This window comes from Apus apus, chromosome 1 (assembly GCF_020740795.1).
Source record: "Apus apus isolate bApuApu2 chromosome 1, bApuApu2.pri.cur, whole genome shotgun sequence".
In the NCBI taxonomy this organism is placed as follows: domain Eukaryota; kingdom Metazoa; phylum Chordata; class Aves; order Apodiformes; family Apodidae; genus Apus; species Apus apus.
The window spans coordinates 184,220,733-184,239,942 of NC_067282.1; the positions used below are offsets into that span (position 1 = coordinate 184,220,733).

The 19,210-nt window shown below is 36.5% G+C and overlaps 1 protein-coding gene across 11 annotated transcripts in view; it reads right to left on the reverse strand.

Annotated features, from left to right (window-relative positions):
- Window positions 1-19,210, reverse strand: part of GRM8 (glutamate metabotropic receptor 8) — a 346,196-nt gene that overhangs the window by 58,117 nt on the left and 268,869 nt on the right. For 10 of the 11 annotated variants that reach the window (XM_051609041.1, XM_051609042.1, XM_051609039.1 and 7 more), the window contains one exon: window positions 11,972-12,108. The exons of the other annotated variant lie outside the window; for it this stretch is intronic. In XM_051609041.1, coding sequence (XP_051465001.1) covers window positions 11,972-12,108 — 137 coding nt within the window. The remainder of the gene's footprint in view (window positions 1-11,971; window positions 12,109-19,210) is intronic. 11 annotated transcript variants of the gene reach the window in all.

Here is a 19,210-nt window from a genome sequence, read left to right on the forward strand (position 1 = left end):
AACATGAAGCTGCTTCTATCTGCCTGTAGAGTGCTGCATCGAAACTGTCCTCCTGCTCAGCTGGGCTGTAGCAGACCCCCACTGTAATATCACCTGTCCCTGCCTTTCCTTTAATCTTAACCCATAAACTCTCAGTTGGCTCCTCATCCATCCCCAGGGAGAGCTCCACGCACTCCAGCTGGTCTTTGACATAGAGGACAACACCCCCTCCTCATCTCTGCTGCCTGTCCTTCCTAAAGAGTGTATAACCCTCCATTCTGATGCTCCAGTCTTAGGAGTCATCCCACCAGGTCTCCTTGATGTCAATAAGATCATAGCCCTGCAGGCATGCACTCATCTCTAACTCTTCCTGCTTATTCCCCATGCTGCAAGTGTTGGTGTACAGGCATTTCAGAAAGGGCATTGAGGACATGGTTTTCACCCTAGAAAGGTGGAAGCCCTTCTGATTCACATTGTGGCAAATAGCTGAGAAGCTTTTGTTATTAATCTGACTGGCTGAGTTGATTCCCCAGTTGGATGTAATTACTTGAGCATTGCCATTTTGACCACCATGCCCTAACTTCATCAGTTTAAAGCCCATTTAACCAAGAAGGAAAAGAGGGGCTAAGCACAGTTGGTATTTGACTTGAAAGAAATTTTATATAGATTTTTTGTTTTATTTTAAGACTAATTAATTTGATAAAACCCACTGTTTAATGAAAAAATAGTCACTATTGGATGCTTTTAATCATTCTATTGGTTTCAAGGTGAGTTTCTTTACCAAAACAAGAAGCTGCTGTCCCCACACACCTTCATGATAGCGTGCAAAAAATGTACTGGACTAGACCTTAAACAGATTTAAATCAGTCCAGTAACTTTAGTAGAGTTAAGCTAACAAGGGCATGACCCATACAAATAGTTAATATTACTTACAGAGGTGACCTGTCACCTTTTTCTTATGTTTAATATTTTACTATTTTAAAATTAGAAATTAGCAAATCATATAAAGTCTCAGTTTAGTAAGAAAAAAGGTATTGATGGGTTTAGTTATCTTCCTGCCCCTTTTTAAAAATAAAAAAGATTTAATATATTTCCTGTTCAGTGCAGAAGATGCTGTGAATAAGAAACTCTAAATTCCAACCTACACAACTTTTCCTACAAAGTAATACCAACACACAAACAATATATTCATTTTATTCTCACACTGCTCACAGATCCAGACCTCAACTGCACTAGGGGCTACACAAATCCACAAGAAAAAATGATGGTCTCAATACTAAAGACTTCAGTCAAACCACAAGATAAAGGAGAGCACAGGATCAGCAGAATACAGAAAAAGACATACCAAAACCAGCAAGCTAACACTGACCAGCCTGATGGTCAGTAGCCATACAAATGCTTTTTTGAAGGACATTGTAGCAAAAAGATTTTAAACAAGGGAACTGAAAGAAGAGAGCAGGCAATTCTGCATGTATTTCCTGAGCTTTCCAACCAAGCATAAGTGGCAGAAAGACAGAAAGCACAAAGGCAATAACTTCACCACTGACCTCTCAAAGAATAACAGTAAACAGAGAGAGAATATCCTGTGATCCTGTGCTTCTCAGTTTCTGAGGAGTGTTTCAGTAAAGTGAAGCACTTGACACGTTGAGTAAAGTTGCTCTCACATCAGCAATCCTGTACTTTAATTGACAGTGACCAAGGAACAGAAAAGCTCGGTTGATATGTAGGATCAAGATTATTTCCCTGTCTCAAGAAAAGAGGTGCTATACCTAAACCATTCCTGATGTATTTATCAACCTGTTCTTAGGGGAAAAAAAGCTGCTAATATGTGTAGTACATTCTACCCTGAGGCACTACAAAATCCTAAACACTGAGATTAATGTTTTGACATTACTATAAGGTGTATTTCCCTTATAGTAGCTCATATGTTCTTTGCCATCTCCTCACAGTGATCAGTCACATTTTTCCACGATAATAATTTTGAATTTTCAGCACTACATAAACAAAAGAAAAACACACTAGCCCTTTAAACACAGTTCCAGCTAGGTAACAAAATCACATATAAAAAGTCTGAAAGTCTGAACTAACTCAGAATTGGCAGGAAACAGACGGTTTTATACTGAGATTTTTCAGCAGTCTATGCTGCTGCTTAGAATGAAGAGTCAATAATTAAACTGAAAATTCAGTGGAAAGACAGTGATCTGGCAGGCACAAAACTAGCATGCGGAAGTTACAGCAAGAGAACACACAGCACATTTAGTCAGAAAAAGGGGGAAAATCCTTATTACTGAGGAAACAAAGATGAACACATTCAAAATGAGAGTACTTCAGGAAAATGGGGTTTCATATGGACTGCGCATGTTGAGACATATTCTACAGTACTTAAAGAACTGACTGAGAAGATAGACAGGCTTGAAACTCCATGGAAAAGTATGGAGTACTTGCAAATAGGAAACCTTAGTGCTTATGCTCAGAAAAAGGGGAAAAAGAAGCAGCCAGGGAATTATCAATCATTCAGTTTAACTTAAATTCCCAGAAAAATCCTGGAAGAAATAAACAAACACATTTCAAAAACACTGAGAAAAAAAAACCCCAAGATAAATAATAGCCAAAAGGGATCTGTCAAGAATGAGCTGTCACATTTCCTTCAGTGAGAGGGTAAAAGGCATAGTGGATGAAAGGCAAGCAGCTAGGTGCCATTTATCTTAACATTAGAAAGATTTTTGACACCGTCTCAAATTACACTCTCAGTCATAGGCAACCTATTGAAACAAAACTAGTCCCTCAGGACTAGGTGTAAATTATATCAGAAAGCTGTGGGAAGATAAAATTTGTCATTGATTCACTGTCAGAATGGAAGGGGTGGTACAGGGTGGGGCCTGGAAAAGTCTATTCTTAGTCTGCTATTATTCAATACTTGTAATAAACACTCAATGCAGTTTGGATGATCAAATGGAGTATACGGTGATCAAATTTGGTCAATAACATTGGAAAAAGCTGAAGCTATGCTGAAGGTCAGGACAGTTATTTAAAATGATACTACAGAGAGTCAGAAAAAAAGAAGTGTGGAGTTTAACAGGGACAACTAACAGGGAGCACCACATTGTGGGTCAGGAAGGACAGACAGATAGCAGCTCACAGCTTTAATGGATTATACTATGTTGAACAAATGTTACACTGTTGCAAAAGGAGCAAATGTTATCCTGAGAAACATGGATAGACAAAACAGTATTTCCCCTCTACTCTGCCCTCATGAATACATTAAATGATGTTTCTCCTATATTCTGCACTAGTGAGAATTCAGCCAGAGCACTTTGTGAAGTGATCGTTATGTTTCAGTTTGAAGGAGAATCAGATGGGGAGTCCAGAAGAAATCAGCAAAGATTAGAAAAAAGAACTCTGCGACTAAATTCAGGCTGAAGAAATAACTGACTAGTGAGTACATTAAGTGTTTGAATACATGAAAAGGATGAGGATGTTCTCGATATATATCATAAAGTAAGAAGTACCAGGCTTAAATTATAGCAACTAGGAGTAAAGTCAGGTATTTATAAACACTTAGCAGTGATAAGCGTAATTAAAAAATGGAAAGCAAAACTCTTCATGCTTGGAGTAACATAATTATAGAAGATGCCAAGTTTACACAAGGGCTAGAAAGTCCTGAAATCCCTTCAGCTGTCTTCCATAGTGCTAGGGCAGATTTCAGGTACTATATATTTTGAGCACAAATAAAAAACTAAGAGCATAACTAGGCCAGATGAATAGAAAAATTTCTTGGGTAATTAATGAGGCATTTTAAATATTGTTATGGGTAGAGTTACTGTATTGCTTTTGGTTACAGGGAAAATGCTTCTCTGATAAATGATAGGGAAAGGTCTAAGTAAAAGAAATCACCACTGTCACAATAAAAAACTGTTTTATACAATGACATAAAGGAACATATACCAGTTTGGGAAGTATTAAGCAGCCTCCATATAAAAAAAAAGTCAAATCTGGAGTCCTATATGTGAGTTCAAAGCCATCCAAGAATTCATAGAAAAGCTGTCCTTCCCTACTAATGGGATGCACAACCTGAAGCAAAAGAAGATCCTAAATAAGTAATCATGTTTATAAACTAATACATTTGTTTTGGCATTCTTACTAAAGACATTGCATTCACTCAGGACACTTAAGAGTGTAGGAGTCCAGTTGCTTGTGGGAGGAACTCCCAGCATTTGCTCAAGGCATACAAGAAATCTACCTTTGAGCGGATTACTAGGAAATCAAATAAAACAAACTAACAAATGCCAGAAAACTTGAGAAATGATGGCTTAATAAGATCTTGGGAGTAGTCCTCTAGCCTAATGTCTGAATCAACTATGCAAAATCAGTCTGTACTGCTCACCTTCTCCAACCAGCCCTGGAGATAGCACTTGAGATAACCCAGCCTTCCAGGTAAGGCAGCTCAGTGCTTAATTAATTTCATCATGAGAATCTTTTGGCATGTCTGCACTATATCCCTCTTACTGCAATTCATATCCACTACTTCTCCTAATAGCCAAATTAACCATGACTAACAGTTTGTTCTTTTCCTGAATAATCTTTTCTGTATCGAAAAAAGATTAACATAACTCCCCCCAGTTCAGTCTTCTCCAGACCAAACAAACTTAGTTTGCTGAAAATTTCCCTACGGGCGTATTTTTAAATGGCTGATCATCATCACTGCTTGCAGCTGTGCTCTCTCCAGCTACTCCAATTTTCAAAGTGAAGTCACAGTTCTGCTAATGACATCATAGCACTGGGGAGGAGAACACAGGGATTACATCACAAGTCTAGGAGTTCCTTGCTACATCAGCCTTTAGTGATGCAAATCCCAGTTAACCATTCCAAAGCCAATGCTTAGATTTATGTCTATGCTTTCCAAAGAGAGAGCTTCACTTCAAGTAATGGAGTTACTGGAAACATTACTGCAATCCTCCTGATTTGATCCAGTAATTCCTGGAATATCCTATTGTCCTGTTCACCACTGAATCTGTTTACTGCAAACTGAAGTTAAAATGAGATTAGCTACACATTCTTCATTCCCTGCCATTAGCTGTACAATCACAATATAACCACTAAAATCAGTGATACCATTTTGGAAATACAGAAAACAAATTACTTCCTGTCTTTAAATAATGAAGGGAAAAAAAAAAAAAAGAAGGAGTATCTGGGGATTTCTCAGGATGAAAAGTCCTGGATAAATATTAGATGACTATACTAAAGAAATGAAGAGTAAGATTAATTACATCAAAGCAAACAGAAAAAAAAAAATTGTATAGTAGTGTTTTGCTAACTGCTGGTTATTCTTTTTCATCATATTGTAACCACTGAATGTCTCTTTTGTTTTCAATTTAATGATTTTAATTTACTAGTAGACTTTCAGTATGTAACACAAATGAACAATAATTAGAGTTATTTAATTTCCCATTTTTGTTTTTAAGCATGAATATTTTGCTTCTAGGTTTAAAGGGCAGCTCAGTCTTCAAATTATAATACATATATACATTTCTGTGGGTGAGAGGAGTAAGATGGAAGAGACTGGGAAGGAAACATGCTGATATTCCATGTTTCACACTGGCATCTCATAAAGCAATTCATTGCAGACTTGCTGCCAGTCATGCATAATCCAGACTACCTGCTATGCCCAGTAGCTGTTGTCTAGAAGTTATAGCATTAGCAGATACCAGGGGAGTATCTAACCTTTCTCTAAAGTCCCATTCATGCAGAACTCTCCAGGATTACATATAAAGAGTCCTGCATTTTCATCATTCTATGACCACACACCTGTTTTCATTATGAAAAAGAAAAAAAAAAAAGTGATTTATTATATTTTCCCATTTTCTTTTTTTTTTTTTTTCTCCAGAGAATCAGTCAAGATGTCTGTTTCATTACATTAGTCATTAGTAATTAGCATTAGTCCTTAGTGACTACTAATTGACCTCAGACTCTGACAGTAAAGAAGAATAAATCCTGAGTTGTAGTTACTGACCAGTGCTAAGATGGGGACTAGCTTTGTAAAACCTAGGTAGTCTTCTAAAAATTTTAAGTCTCTTTCTGCTTTCAGCTCTTTGTAGAATAAAGGAAGACAGCAGTACAATTTTGAGAGCAGAAGAACTTAAACCATTTTTTCTTGTCTCACTGAGTTTTTAATCCAGCATCAACAATTTTCAGGCAGAGAATATGGACAAAGTGTAATAGTGAACCTACTGACCTATTACACATAAGCAGAAGAACACCCTGCAGGCAGTATGATTGTCATATTTTGTTTATAGGCATAATAATATGCAGCACTAAGTGCTGCTGTTGTGTATTTCACTGTAGTGCTTTCTTTTGTTAAATGCAGGGTTTAGGTTCAGCAATTGAAAACGTCTATCATATATCATAGCTAGCATAGGAAAAAAGAGGCTCTCTGGCTTTAATGAAATATAGTGTCCTAAAACAAAGCTTGAAACTTATTTGCTGAAGTTAGAGAAAACATCAGAGAGTTCTTGAATTACTTTCTTTTGCCATGTCACAAGAAAGGGAACTGACGCATTTGAATCTGTTACTTCCAAAACAGATTGTCTAATGTCAGTGTTGATAGTTTCCTTTAGGTTTACATATATGATTTACAAAAGTCCTAGAAAAGAAGAGCAATCAAATACTGATTCAAATATTTTTTGTGATATGGCTGCCTAAAGGGAAGCTCATTGTCCATGTGGGGTTCCCAGTTTTTACTAGTTCACCAAACACTGTGCTTAAGGCTGATGATGATTATGGCTGTCTCTCTGATAATTCATCAAATCAGTGTAATTTTAACTTATGGTTTTCTTAGTAATAAATCAAGAGCATTACAGAAAAAAATATGTCCTTGAGTAATTGATATCCACAGTTCATACTGCCCATGAAACGGAAAGCTTATGCATCTTATTATTTCTAAAAGAATGTTAAAAATCTGTTACTGTAAAATTTCTCTTGCCTTTCAACAGAACCCTGATTAAAAGAAAGCAAACACAAAACAAGCACAAGCAAATTATTTCTTTAAAATGTCACTGTTTTAATCTGAACCACACAGTGTTTTAATAAGCTTTGTTTTTTTTCTTAAGGAACAGTATCACATAAATGGATATCCACTCAAGATTTTTAACCTTATCAGCTAAATACCTCATCCTAAAAGCTCCAATAATTGTGTCTACCTGAAGTCCCATCAATCAAAATTACTAACTTGGAAGAATATGGATTTGGATCTACACATATTTTCAGTTTAGGATCTTTAATCTCAGATTTTGATAGACCAAAACAATGTATAAGCTTGAAATTAAATCTGATCATGCTTCAAAGTATATTAAAAAGGATTTTTATTTAAAGTCAAAACATTATCTTTCAAAATCCTTAAATTTTTCAACTTTTCTTTTTCCAACTGGCATATAAATTTCAATATAGAACATTTTTAAAGAGCGGGAAAAAAATTCCTCAGAAATGAACCAGAACAAATTGAACAGGTTTCTAAGGAAAGGAAACTGAGAAACTTGTTATTAAAACTTTAGGACTTGAACTACTTCTGTTTACCGCTACTGACAAAAGCCACCAGTCAACATCTCAATCTAGCCCTTATTACAACACGTTCAATACAGAATACAGTTTCTAAGAGGGAATTCATTATTAATCATAAAAGGATGTTGATTTCAAATCATAAGTGCCAGGAACAGCAAGTTTGTTTTTAAAAACCTTCCTCCTGCTGAGATTACATGGCTGAGAGCTCAAATTTGCTAAACCCACACATTTGTAGAGAACTTTTATATGTGACCTGGTATGCAAAATACTTTTGAAATATGAATAAGGCATAACCTTTGCAGAAAAAGCTACCTTTTCCTGGTTTTTTATTCATTATGAAAACCAGATTTATTTTTTATTTAGCTATTTAATAGTTTTAACTATTTAACTATTATTTTCCTGGGGAATAAAATAATAATATTATCTTCTTCTACTGATAAAGAAAGGAAAATGAAGGAAAGCAAACAACAGAAAATGCTGACAGTTGACATGTAGTCGATGATCTGAAATTCTAAGGCATTTATTTTTTCCTTCAAAGTGAAACTAAAAATTTGTAGGGTCTGGTTATTTTCAGTACATTAAGATAATTTAAGGTCAAGCAACCTTAGAGAGTAAAAGGACTTTAAAACAGGTGTAAAAGTGCATTGTTAGAATCATGTAAAGTGATAACTATATAAAAGACAATCAGGTTCTTTGAAATTATAGGTTGATGTATCTAAATATCTGCTTTCAGAGCTTCCTTGCATCTGTCAAAGACTGAGATACCTTATTCAAACTCAAGAATCACACAAAAAATGTTTTTTTTTTTATGTCATTAATCTTTTTTAAATTGACTTCTATACTGTATCTCTCAGCATTGTCAAACATGCATTTGTTTTGCAAGAAGTGCATGAGTAGTGATGCTCAGTAATCACAAAATTCTGTATCTGGAAGCTATAGCTCCTTTAGAGGAAATCTGAAAGGTCAGTCTTCCTAAAGGAGAGCATTGATGTTACTGAGGACTAGAGGGAGAAACCAGCATCGCTGCCAGAAGGGTTTCTGCAGCTGGTGAAGCCTCCTGACAGAGAGAGCCCCTTAGGGAGCATGATACAGTCTTTATCTAGCCAGAGTCTGCACTTCATGCCAAAGGGAAAGCCAGCACTGCACCAGGAACAAGTCTGAAGCTTGACCACTAGGACCCAGAGGTGTCAATGAAAATTTTGAGACACCAGCAGGGGAATCCTGAATCCTGACAGTTGGGGACAGAGACAAGACCAGGGCTGGCTACTGGGTGAGGAGCCATAGCCCACACAACAGAGACCCACAGTCAAAATCCAACAGGAAAAGTATCAAAGACCATCATAAGGAAAATGAGAACAAAAAGGGGGAGAGGGGGGGAATTGAAATAAGAAAGGAAACATTTTCAGTTATTTAGATGCAAGACATGTTCTAATCTAGGTATGGTAATTTTTCCAGAGGTTGAACTGTACTACAGACCTGGTACTTTCATTATTTATTTTTTTGTCATAGAAAATAAATATATGACTAAAAGCTATACATTTTCTGAGGCAAAATACCAGCAGTATAGATGAAGACAAGCATAAACACATTATAGCTATACATTATCATACAAGTTGAGGAAGAAATATCTGTAAAAACTGAATTAGAAGTACCTATAAAGGGTAGCTATACAGCTGACAGAGATAAATAAAAAATCATAGTTGCATGCATCCTCATTAAGAGGAAACTACAGAAGAAAGTAGGATACAGTGGGAAAACTATTATAGTTTAAAAGCATCTCCTATATAGAACAGCAGATAGAACATCATCTTAGTACTGCTTTGCTTTCAGTAAATATAGATGTTTTCACTGAAATCAATGACAACATCCACTGTGTTCCCTCTGATTCACTGGAAATCAAAGGCACTACCTAATTTGCACTATCATGATCTGGAGTATTGACAAATCATTCACAAAGATTACTTGGGTTTGGTACATTTTGTCTAGTGAGAGGAGGCAACAGCTTTGCCACAGCCGATCATTATGTGCTTAACTACCACAGATATATGCTAAGTTTAGTGAATATAGAAATAGATGAAAACAAACTGTACCAGCCCTATTATGACTTCCTTCTTCATTGTTACTGCACCAGCACCTGCAGACAGTGATGGAGACCAGCATCTAGCATCTCAAGCCCTGACAGACTTTCAGAAATAGAGCCCAGTTGTCCTTTTTGAAATCTTCCAGGCTTTAAATAAAGATGGGTAAGTGCAAACAGTAGTGCAAGGTAGGAAGAGAAGTCTCTCCTTGCTGAATCAATCCAGCTGCACTGGACACAAGATCTGAGCCCCATGTGCCTGCTGGCACCCTGGTCCCTGTGCATAGAGGGTGTGCAGCAGAGCAGGGACTAGTGGGACAGGAGCAGGGCCTCAGCACAGGGCTCAGAGCAGAAACACCCATCCCAGAGCAGTGTGCCAGCCCGTTCGCATCTCCATCACTCCACACACTAGACAGAGCTCACCCGTGAGCTTGGACAACCAGTTCCATCCAGCATGTGAGCTCATGGAAGTGAAAATAAGAGACAAAAAGAGAGAGGCAAAGAACATCCTAACACATCCATTCTTAACATGAGCTGACAAGGGGTGTCCTTAGATAAACCCTTTCCTGCTAGCTTTGTGGTCAATGCGGTTAGCATGGTGTGGTTTCAGTAGTCTGAGTAGCAGCCAATCTAATCCTATTTCAGGTAACTCCCTGGAGTACACATACAGAAATAATGTGACTGAAAAGCTACAGGCTTAATAAAAAATGTAACAGTCTAGTGGGGGATAGAAAAAGGCAAATTGTAACGGAATTTAAAACTGAAGCAAATTCTAAGGTAGCTTTTAGCTGCTACCATGTAACTGCTATGTTAGTACTAGCATTTGCACAAAATGTGCCAGTTTTTCAGCTCACTTAATAAACACTAACTTTTCAGGAAAAAAATGTAGCAATCATGTAGATCTGGAATGTATGTTATAACAGTTACGACAAGGATCTAACTCTAATGTTTTTCAGAAATTATTTTTTAGTATTAGTCTTTAAACTTTTTAAAGCATTTTTTTCCTCTCGTGCCTTCCAACAGACACGTATCAGATCAGTGGAGGGAGGCAACATAGTCACACAATCTGCTACACAGTTTCTGTTGGTAGAGTTTTTTTCTGTTGGCGCAGAAGAATTAAATAAAAATGAATGCGTCCTTGCCAAGTAGTTAGAGATTTTAAATGGTAGATATTGTAAAGTGGTTTAACAGCTGTGGCTGAAAATGAGGAGCTATCATATGCTTTTCCATGGGTAGCACACAGATAATTATTGCAAAGTAGTCTTAACAGGAGAATAATTTATAAATATTTGCTACACTGTCTTTGGTACTCTTCTTAAGGACCCTCTTGCACCAAAAACCAAAGATGTTTCAAACCTGCTTTTTGTGGTTTGATTAAAGTCCCTGAATAAACTCCCTTTGGTGAATCTAGTAATCAATTCAAACTGTTGCCCTTCCCATCAGCCCTTAGCAAAACAACACTTGGTATTTCAGATTTGCAGAGCTACTCAAATGGCTAATATACATCAACTAAAGCCTGTAAAAACTGCACAGCTAACAAGGAGATAGGTTAACTTCATTTTGGTTTTCTCATGACTGCAACTCTCGTTGCATGGAACCATCTTTTGACAGAAAGAAATGCCTTGAACCCAACGAGTTCTCAAGTTACAGCTGTGGCTTGATGTTTAGCTGTCAAAGAAATATTGCATATTGGATTCTCTGAATCTTATTGAGATGGTGATTTTCATTTAATTCCATGCACAGGTGGGGCTTCACTACCACAAAACCTGCAGAACACATTAAGGCAGCAATTAGAAACACCTACTAAGGATGGGTAAATTATGTATTTTGTTTCTTCTGCTATTAAGTAATAAGAGACTACACTAATCCTAGCTAGCTATATAGAAAAAATCCAGATTCTCTCTTTATATTAAATAAATATTTTTAATGCAGTGGTTTATCATCTGACTGTTTCAACTATATCAGAAGTTGTTAAGAGTGCAAACTTCTCTTCTACTAAATACATTTCCATCCTGTCATGTTATTTGAAATACATACACCTGTCATTTTGTCTGACACATCCTTTTGAAGGATGAGTTCCTGTTTCCCTGCCTAACTTCATAATCAATCTGAGGAATACCAGATATATAATTATTCTAAAATATCTCTTAAAGGAGCAGGTAAATACACAAGCCAAACTACTTGAAAGTATAAAGTATTTGGTTCTTGTTACTGTGTTATCTTTTACTGCCTTCTGAAGAACAGAATAGAAGAGCTTTCTTCTGCCTACTGACAGAGAAGAAATAATTTTTGAAGTGTTTTGAAATAATGTAATACTCAAATACTCTCCAGTATCAGCATCATAATCAAACTAGCACTTACATTTAGATGAAGTTGGTTAGTCCACTGACCAATTACTTTGTATTCTGTACTCTTGTTGGTGATTTGATACTGAAAAATATCATAGCGTCCAGGAGCATCTCCATTTTCATTGAAGACAACAGGTGTTCCAGCACTCCCTGGGGAAAAAAAAAAAAAAAAAAAAAAAAAAAAAGCAATTAGGATAAATGCTCTTGAAGTAATTTTCCAGAAAATATATTTTGGAGGAAAAAAAACTAATTAGAGATTGAGCAGGGTCTTCATAATGAAAGGCGGGTATGGTAATAAATCCAAAAATCTCTCAAAGAGAAAATGTTTGTTATCAACGTATTAAAAATACCTACCATATGTATGAGTTAAAACAATTTTAAAAGATAATATTTCACACTATTTTCATTTGGTTGGTTGATTTTGTGTGTGTGTGTACTGCAGAACACTAGGAAATTCTGTGATAAAGCAGAAGTGGAGAAATTCCTTTTGACTTGTAGAAGGGCACAATTTCACTTTAGGATGCAGATACACCACAATAGACACAAAACAGAACTCTTAACAAACTTCATAAAGAATTTCCCTGTTAAGAATGAAAATAAAATTAGTATCATCAGCTTAGGGGTCCATGCTCAAAAAAGACCTTGACATGCAAGTATCTAAATCTGGTTACAGTTAAAGTGACTGGTGTTTTATCAAATTAAGGGTAGCAGCTGTGCTTGTTTCTCTCTCTATGCATGACACTACCTGACAGAAAGGGCCATTGCTGAAGCTGTCAAAAGTTACAAATTGACACTCTGTTCCTACTTCAATCAACAAAATGTTCAAAGATTGAAAACTACACATCTACCCTGACAGTCAGGGCAGCCAAATCAGAACACATTTTGATTAATTCCCTCAAGGTGACATCAAGGATCTGCAGTCATACAGAGACTTTCAAAAACTACACAAAGAATGTAATTTTTACCCATATCTCAAATTAATCTGTATAGGTAAATCTTATTTATAATCAAAGTTCATTGAAATGAACAAATTCAACTATGTTATCATTACATTTCAGTGACTGGAGAATGAAGTCTGTCTTTATTGGGGAAAAACCCAACAAACCACCACAAAACCCACCCCTTAACTTTTTCACATTTCTCCATATGAACTACCAAGAAAAGGAGAATACCCAGTTCACAGTGTATTTTTACGGTATAAGACTTGTTAATGTAGGACCTAGAGGCACTAAGGCCACTGTGAGTCATTTCCAGAGAATGCCAAAAGAGCTTGAAATTCTGGGTACATATCAAGCAAGAGCAAGCCAGTGGAAGTGGGGACTGAAATCTACATACCCCACAATTTCAGCATAAATACTTTTACTTGTTTGTCTCTATGTCTCCCATGAAGTACTTTGTTCTTGTGTGTTGTACAGAAGCTTGCATGCAAAACTGAAATCCAGTAAAATAAACAGTGCTTTCAGAGCGACAAGTGGCACAATTAACTACTCTGCCAGTTTTACAGTTTTGCCAGCAAAAGTCTCACTGAAAAAATTAGATTTGAACAGCCATGGAAAAGGAGTACTAAAAAATTATGTGTGATAAAGTCTTAAGAACCCATGAAGACACAAGAGAGTCAGCATATTTGGAAGGCTCTTTACGCTTTCCTCCCAGTTCCTTTTACAGAATGGAAGGCAAGAAAAAATGCCAGTCTACAGTCTTCTGAGTAAGTTAATTATTCTTCACTGCTCAAACAGCTTGATCCAATAAATTTCTTCCACCCAATAAACACATACTCAACTCTTGGTGGTATGGAGACAGCCTTCAAAATATTACAGAATTCATCTTTCTACTCAGCAGTGTTTAAAGAGCTTTTGGAAAGAACAGAAATATTTTACCAGCACATACAAAATGTCCTCTTTATCTCTTAAGACCAATGGGAACTTCAGATGCACTTATGCTCAGCAATAACAGTGTGATCTTATAATCTATTGCTGGTTTTAGAAATACTGTGTACAAAGAGACAGACGAAAGTACAGGCCAGAATCATCTTTCTCTTTGGTATAGTGTTGTTCTCAGCTAGAGCATAACAGCATCTCACACTGTGCACCTCAGTCAACAGGGATGCAGCATCCTGCTGAATTCAGCTGCCAATCCAACTGAGTCCAACAAGATCTTTCTCATATAGCAAAAGTTAAACAACCTCTGCCAAGTGAATAAAGATAAGCTTGTTAAAAGCTGGAACAAGCCACAGAAGATTCAGACTACCAAACATTGGGAAGGATGTACTGTCCCTCTGTTGAATAATGGATTTGTAGAAAGTACAATAACATTTATAGTGCCTGATGCAAAGTAAAGCTGATCATGTACTAGCAATACTGGCATAACTAGTACATACTGTAAGCAAACATCTATGATTTATGATTTATTTATATCTCTAAGTTCACTGTTGCTTTGTGGAGTGAATGGACTTAAAGCAAGGAGGTATGCAGGGCTGGAACGTGCTAATAAACCAGTAGTCACATAACCAGGAAAATAAAGTTTAAAGTCATGTGAAGAAAAACTGGGGATTTTAGCAAGATTTCCCAAAATTATGAATGTAAGATAGCAGCAGAAGCCTTGAAAGTGTAAGTACAAAATGAAACTAGAGTCCCCAGTGATATAAAAGATTCACCAACAGTTAATTTGTGTTCCTGTAAGAATTTTAAAATCATCTGAAGAAAAATATACCCTGATGGATGATCCAGATGAGCAGTTCATCTGAGATTGAACAGTCCAGAAAATGGAAAGTTTTCCTAAGAAAATACATTTTCTTTGATATTCCATCAAATTAAAGTGAATACTTCTGTGGAAAAACTGATTATCACTGTATAGAGATCACATAATTAAACCATGTGGAGAAACATTGTAGCTGGCTATAAATAATAAGAGGTGGAGGCACATCTAGATTAGGTATATAACACACTAAAAAATGCCACTGAGTTGTACACAACCAAATATGCAGAATTGAGCACTCTTGATATCCTGTACAGTACTGCCATGTATGCCCTACAGAAGGATGCTTTACAGAATAGTTCTGTTACCATTCAATTGAACACTATCTATATCCATGGCATAAAAGAATAAGTTTAATTTTACTAAGCCTAAGCACATACTTATTGTAGATGTGTAGATTGTAGATATAGAGTAATAATCTGGTACAGAAAGAAATTATCTCTTCCTCTTCCCAGTTTACAGTCAGCAGCATTAAGTGACTCTGGATGTTAAACCAGCACATTAGCTAAACATTACAGAAACAATGTGTCTGTGACCTCAGCTGTCTAAGTGCAGCTTAAACTAGCCAGAAATGTTATCTACAGAATAAAAAGAAAGTAAAATGCATGAGGTTTTTAATTCAGAATCAAGGATGTAGCGGATCTTTCTGAACTTTTAGTGCCTTGCACTGATGTCAAGGAGGACTCTTTCTCATAAGCAACTGTTTTATGACAGGTCCTTTGTGCACAGAACTTGAAAATTCACATTCTTCTGGAGAAATCCTTAAACATGTACCTTGAGATTCTTAAGATGCTGCTCAGGACCTACCTATCCTGCATGTGCCTACTTTATCAAGTTACATTTCACATGAATCTAAAACATTGCCAATCCTAATGTGAGCTGCAATCTTAGTTCCCTGTGAGGTTACAAAGTACACTTGCCCAGATGCCTTCCAGTGAAATTATTCTCTTTCCATCTCAGGTAGTGGAAAAGAAGTGGAATGACTGGAAAACCACAAATTAACATGTAGTAGTGGCCAATTGCATATTAAAATTATTAATCTGTATTCTAAACTAGGAATAGTGGTAAGCCTTTGAAGTTTTTATTTAAAAGATACAAAAATCTGTTAAATCAGCACCCTTGGATTTTTCTTTTATGACAACCTTAAACAAAAATGTACATAGAACAATGCACTTCTAACTTCAGTGCCTTGACAAAAGTGTAGAAAAGTGGTTGTGCTGGTAAGTCTCTCAACTGTCTTTTACAGAACATTCTAACTCTAGTGGAGCTGATTCCATAACAAAGCTCGATACCAGATTCAAATATGATATTTCAGCAGATTTCAGTGGCATTTGATAGTAGTTTCATTTTTTAAACTGAACTGAAAAGTCTTCACTATTTGAGCTGCTTCACATAGGCTGTTTTATCTGTTATGAATACTAATACAGTCAGCGTGGATTCAATGGTATGTTTAGGTAAACTGAAGTCAAGTTCTTTATTGTACAATAAAATACAGTTAACTGTTATTTATAAAAGCTTCAGAATGCACCATCTGTTAGAATTTGGATTTACTGGAAGGCTCCTCAGATTAGTAGGATCAACCTGTATTTGATTGATTTATACAATTAGTTTCAAGTGCTACAGTTAGGTGTTCAGATTATTTTTTTAATTAGCATTTCATTTTAATTAGCTGCTAAAACAACAACAAAATGCATTACAGAGATCTATGTGAATTAAATTGTTCTCAGAAGAGTAGGCAGAGGGAGAGCAATCATTTGAACTTTCAGTAGTGAGAGTTCCTAGAGAAGAAGAATGCATCTGTAAAATTAAACAAGAAATTTGTCACTGTTAAGTATTTCAATGAGTCAAATGTAATACAAGGTTGAAATGGAATCAGTACAAGGAGTAAATACAAGCTGTTAAAACATTAAATGCTTAAGAAAAGAAATACCAGAGAATAATTATAAATATAGTTATAAATATCGTTTTAAACAACTAATCAGAACTAACAAAAACTAACTTGTGAATGTTAGTTTGGCAGATAAGAGGAGGGATAAACACTGTATCAAACTATGTAAAGTTTGTGATAAATGGAGCCACTATCTGCTCAGTTTCCCTACAGCAGACATTTTCAAACAACAAGCAGTGTGGTTACTAAAATTAAAAAAAAAATATTACTTTGCTTTATGCTTAACCTAAATGTCTCCGTTCAAGACTGGGACAATAAAACAGGTGTGCATCCAGTTGCTGTGAACACAGGAGCTTACTGAGGTTATTAATAACCTAAGATACTGGAGACAACTACACCGGAAGGCCGAATATGCATATGACAGGGAATCTGTGCCTTTTCGAGGCAGCAGCTGGAGGCCTGATAGATACCCTGGGGTATCTGAAACTGCATTTAGTGCCCATGTTAAGACAATTTATCTTACTTACCATGGAGCAGATGCTGGCTGTTCATGTATGAATGCATAAAATAGAACCAAAGGGAAACTAAGAGTGTTACGGGAAATTAATTATATACAGATATAAGATATATGTGATATAAATTAAGGTGGTACCCACTACAGGGAACATAGAGACAGTAAAGAATTTGGTATTAGAATAAACTTATATAAAACAATTCCAGATCAGGCACCACAAGTTTATATTACTGAAGCTGAGACAAGAGCTTTAGTTGTGATTCGGCAGAGACAGGTAGAATTTATTTGATGTCTTGGTCCTTAGCACAATTAATTATTAGAAATGCGTACTTCTGTGAAAGGAACAACTCATTCCACCCCTGCATGAGAACATCAGTCAGGGTGGGTATCATGAGCACGTGGTATCTAAAATAACAAATGACAAGTAGTAGTTTTTCCTTCCATAATTTATTACATCTTCTTGCCACAGCAAGCACAGAGACATGATGTCTCATAAAACCCTAAAATGAGTAAAATTTGAAGATGAGACTCAGCTATCACAGCCGACAGCATAGGTATATTAAAAAGTAATTTGCCCCATCATTTATTAGTATGTTTAACAGTGGTTGTTAAAAGCAGTAATCTAGATTCAACTCCTGTTCATGCTATCCTTCAGCTACTAATTGCCAGAAGAATACACAGGAGAAAAATTCTATGTTTTCTTTGTTGCCCACATTCTCTTCCCAAGTATCTGCTATTGGCCACTCTCAGCAATTGTACTAAACCAGTGACATTTTTGTTCATATCCTCCAATAAGTAATATTTGCTCCAGAATATAAAAGGACAGAAGTGTAGCTCCTCCTCTTATAGCACCCAGAGTCTACTAACAGACAATAAGGATACCTATAACACAACGGCATCACAGATTAAAATTTATAGTTTGCCATATAAAGAATTAAAATTGCTAGACACCAGTCCTGCTGTGGTGACTTGGTACTGTGAAGGCTATTTTATATTTTCCAGCCTGGGCTGATCCCTTCTCTGCACAGTGACACTATGCCTCTGTTCTCACCTTTTCTCCCAGAGGAATGACTTTCCCTACTCCAGGCCTAAGTGGGAGTAGTAGGAGATGTAGATGGGCTTCTTCACAGCTAAATGTAGATGGGCGTCTACACAGGCAGACTTTAGCACAGTGGCATTGTCAGAAACGTGTCAGTTCAAGGAGTGTGAAGAAGGAGGTTCTGTTAGGCTAGGAACTACTGAGGAACAGAAAATGTGCCCCTCTGGACCTTAGCTTTGTTCCTTTCATCCCCTGAAAAGGGACAGCCTTGCCCACACAATGACATCAGAGTAGACAGAGAGGGGGGTCTGGGGGGAAGAGAGGAGGCAGAAAGTGGGAGAAAAAGCTTGCCAATCCCTACATGTAGATGAAAAGCTCAGTGCTACCAATATACTTGGAAGAATCCAGACTATTTATATTCTGTGCTCTGAGAATCCACAAAGACAGATTTAATCTTAAAATCTACAGCATACATTGTGTGCCAGAAAGACTGGTTCAGTTCTGCAGCTGAAGAGCCCAGTAGGTAAAAAAAAGCCAGCAGGCTCTGGGAATGGATACTGTACACAACAGGGACACATAACTCAATACTTTAAAAATCAGCATATGACATAAAATTCAACTCCAAGAGAACTATCACTCCAGTAACATACTAAAGTAGTAGCAGGGTGGTATAATATTATCTAGTAACTGCTAACGGCTTGTACTGGAAGAGAAAGTTGTAAGAGGGCAGTTAGGCTTTGGGGTAACAACTATAGAATCTTTTAAACAAAGTTTTGTTTACATGATATTATAGATTGGATAGCACCAAATGTCCTTGGAATGAAAATGTTAATTTCAGTGTTATCAAGTAAATGTTCATATTTTAAATGCATTTTGCAGCACTGGTAATAGCAAGTACATTTCTTGTAAACCTTCTGAGAAGAGCTCATGGTTACGATTTTCCACAAGAAAAAAAAAAAAAGAAAAGAATATAAGGTAGCTTACACAGATGCTGGGAAGTAAGTGGGAGTGAAAGTGAGAGGAATCTTCACTACAGATGTATCTGCAAGTTGTTTCA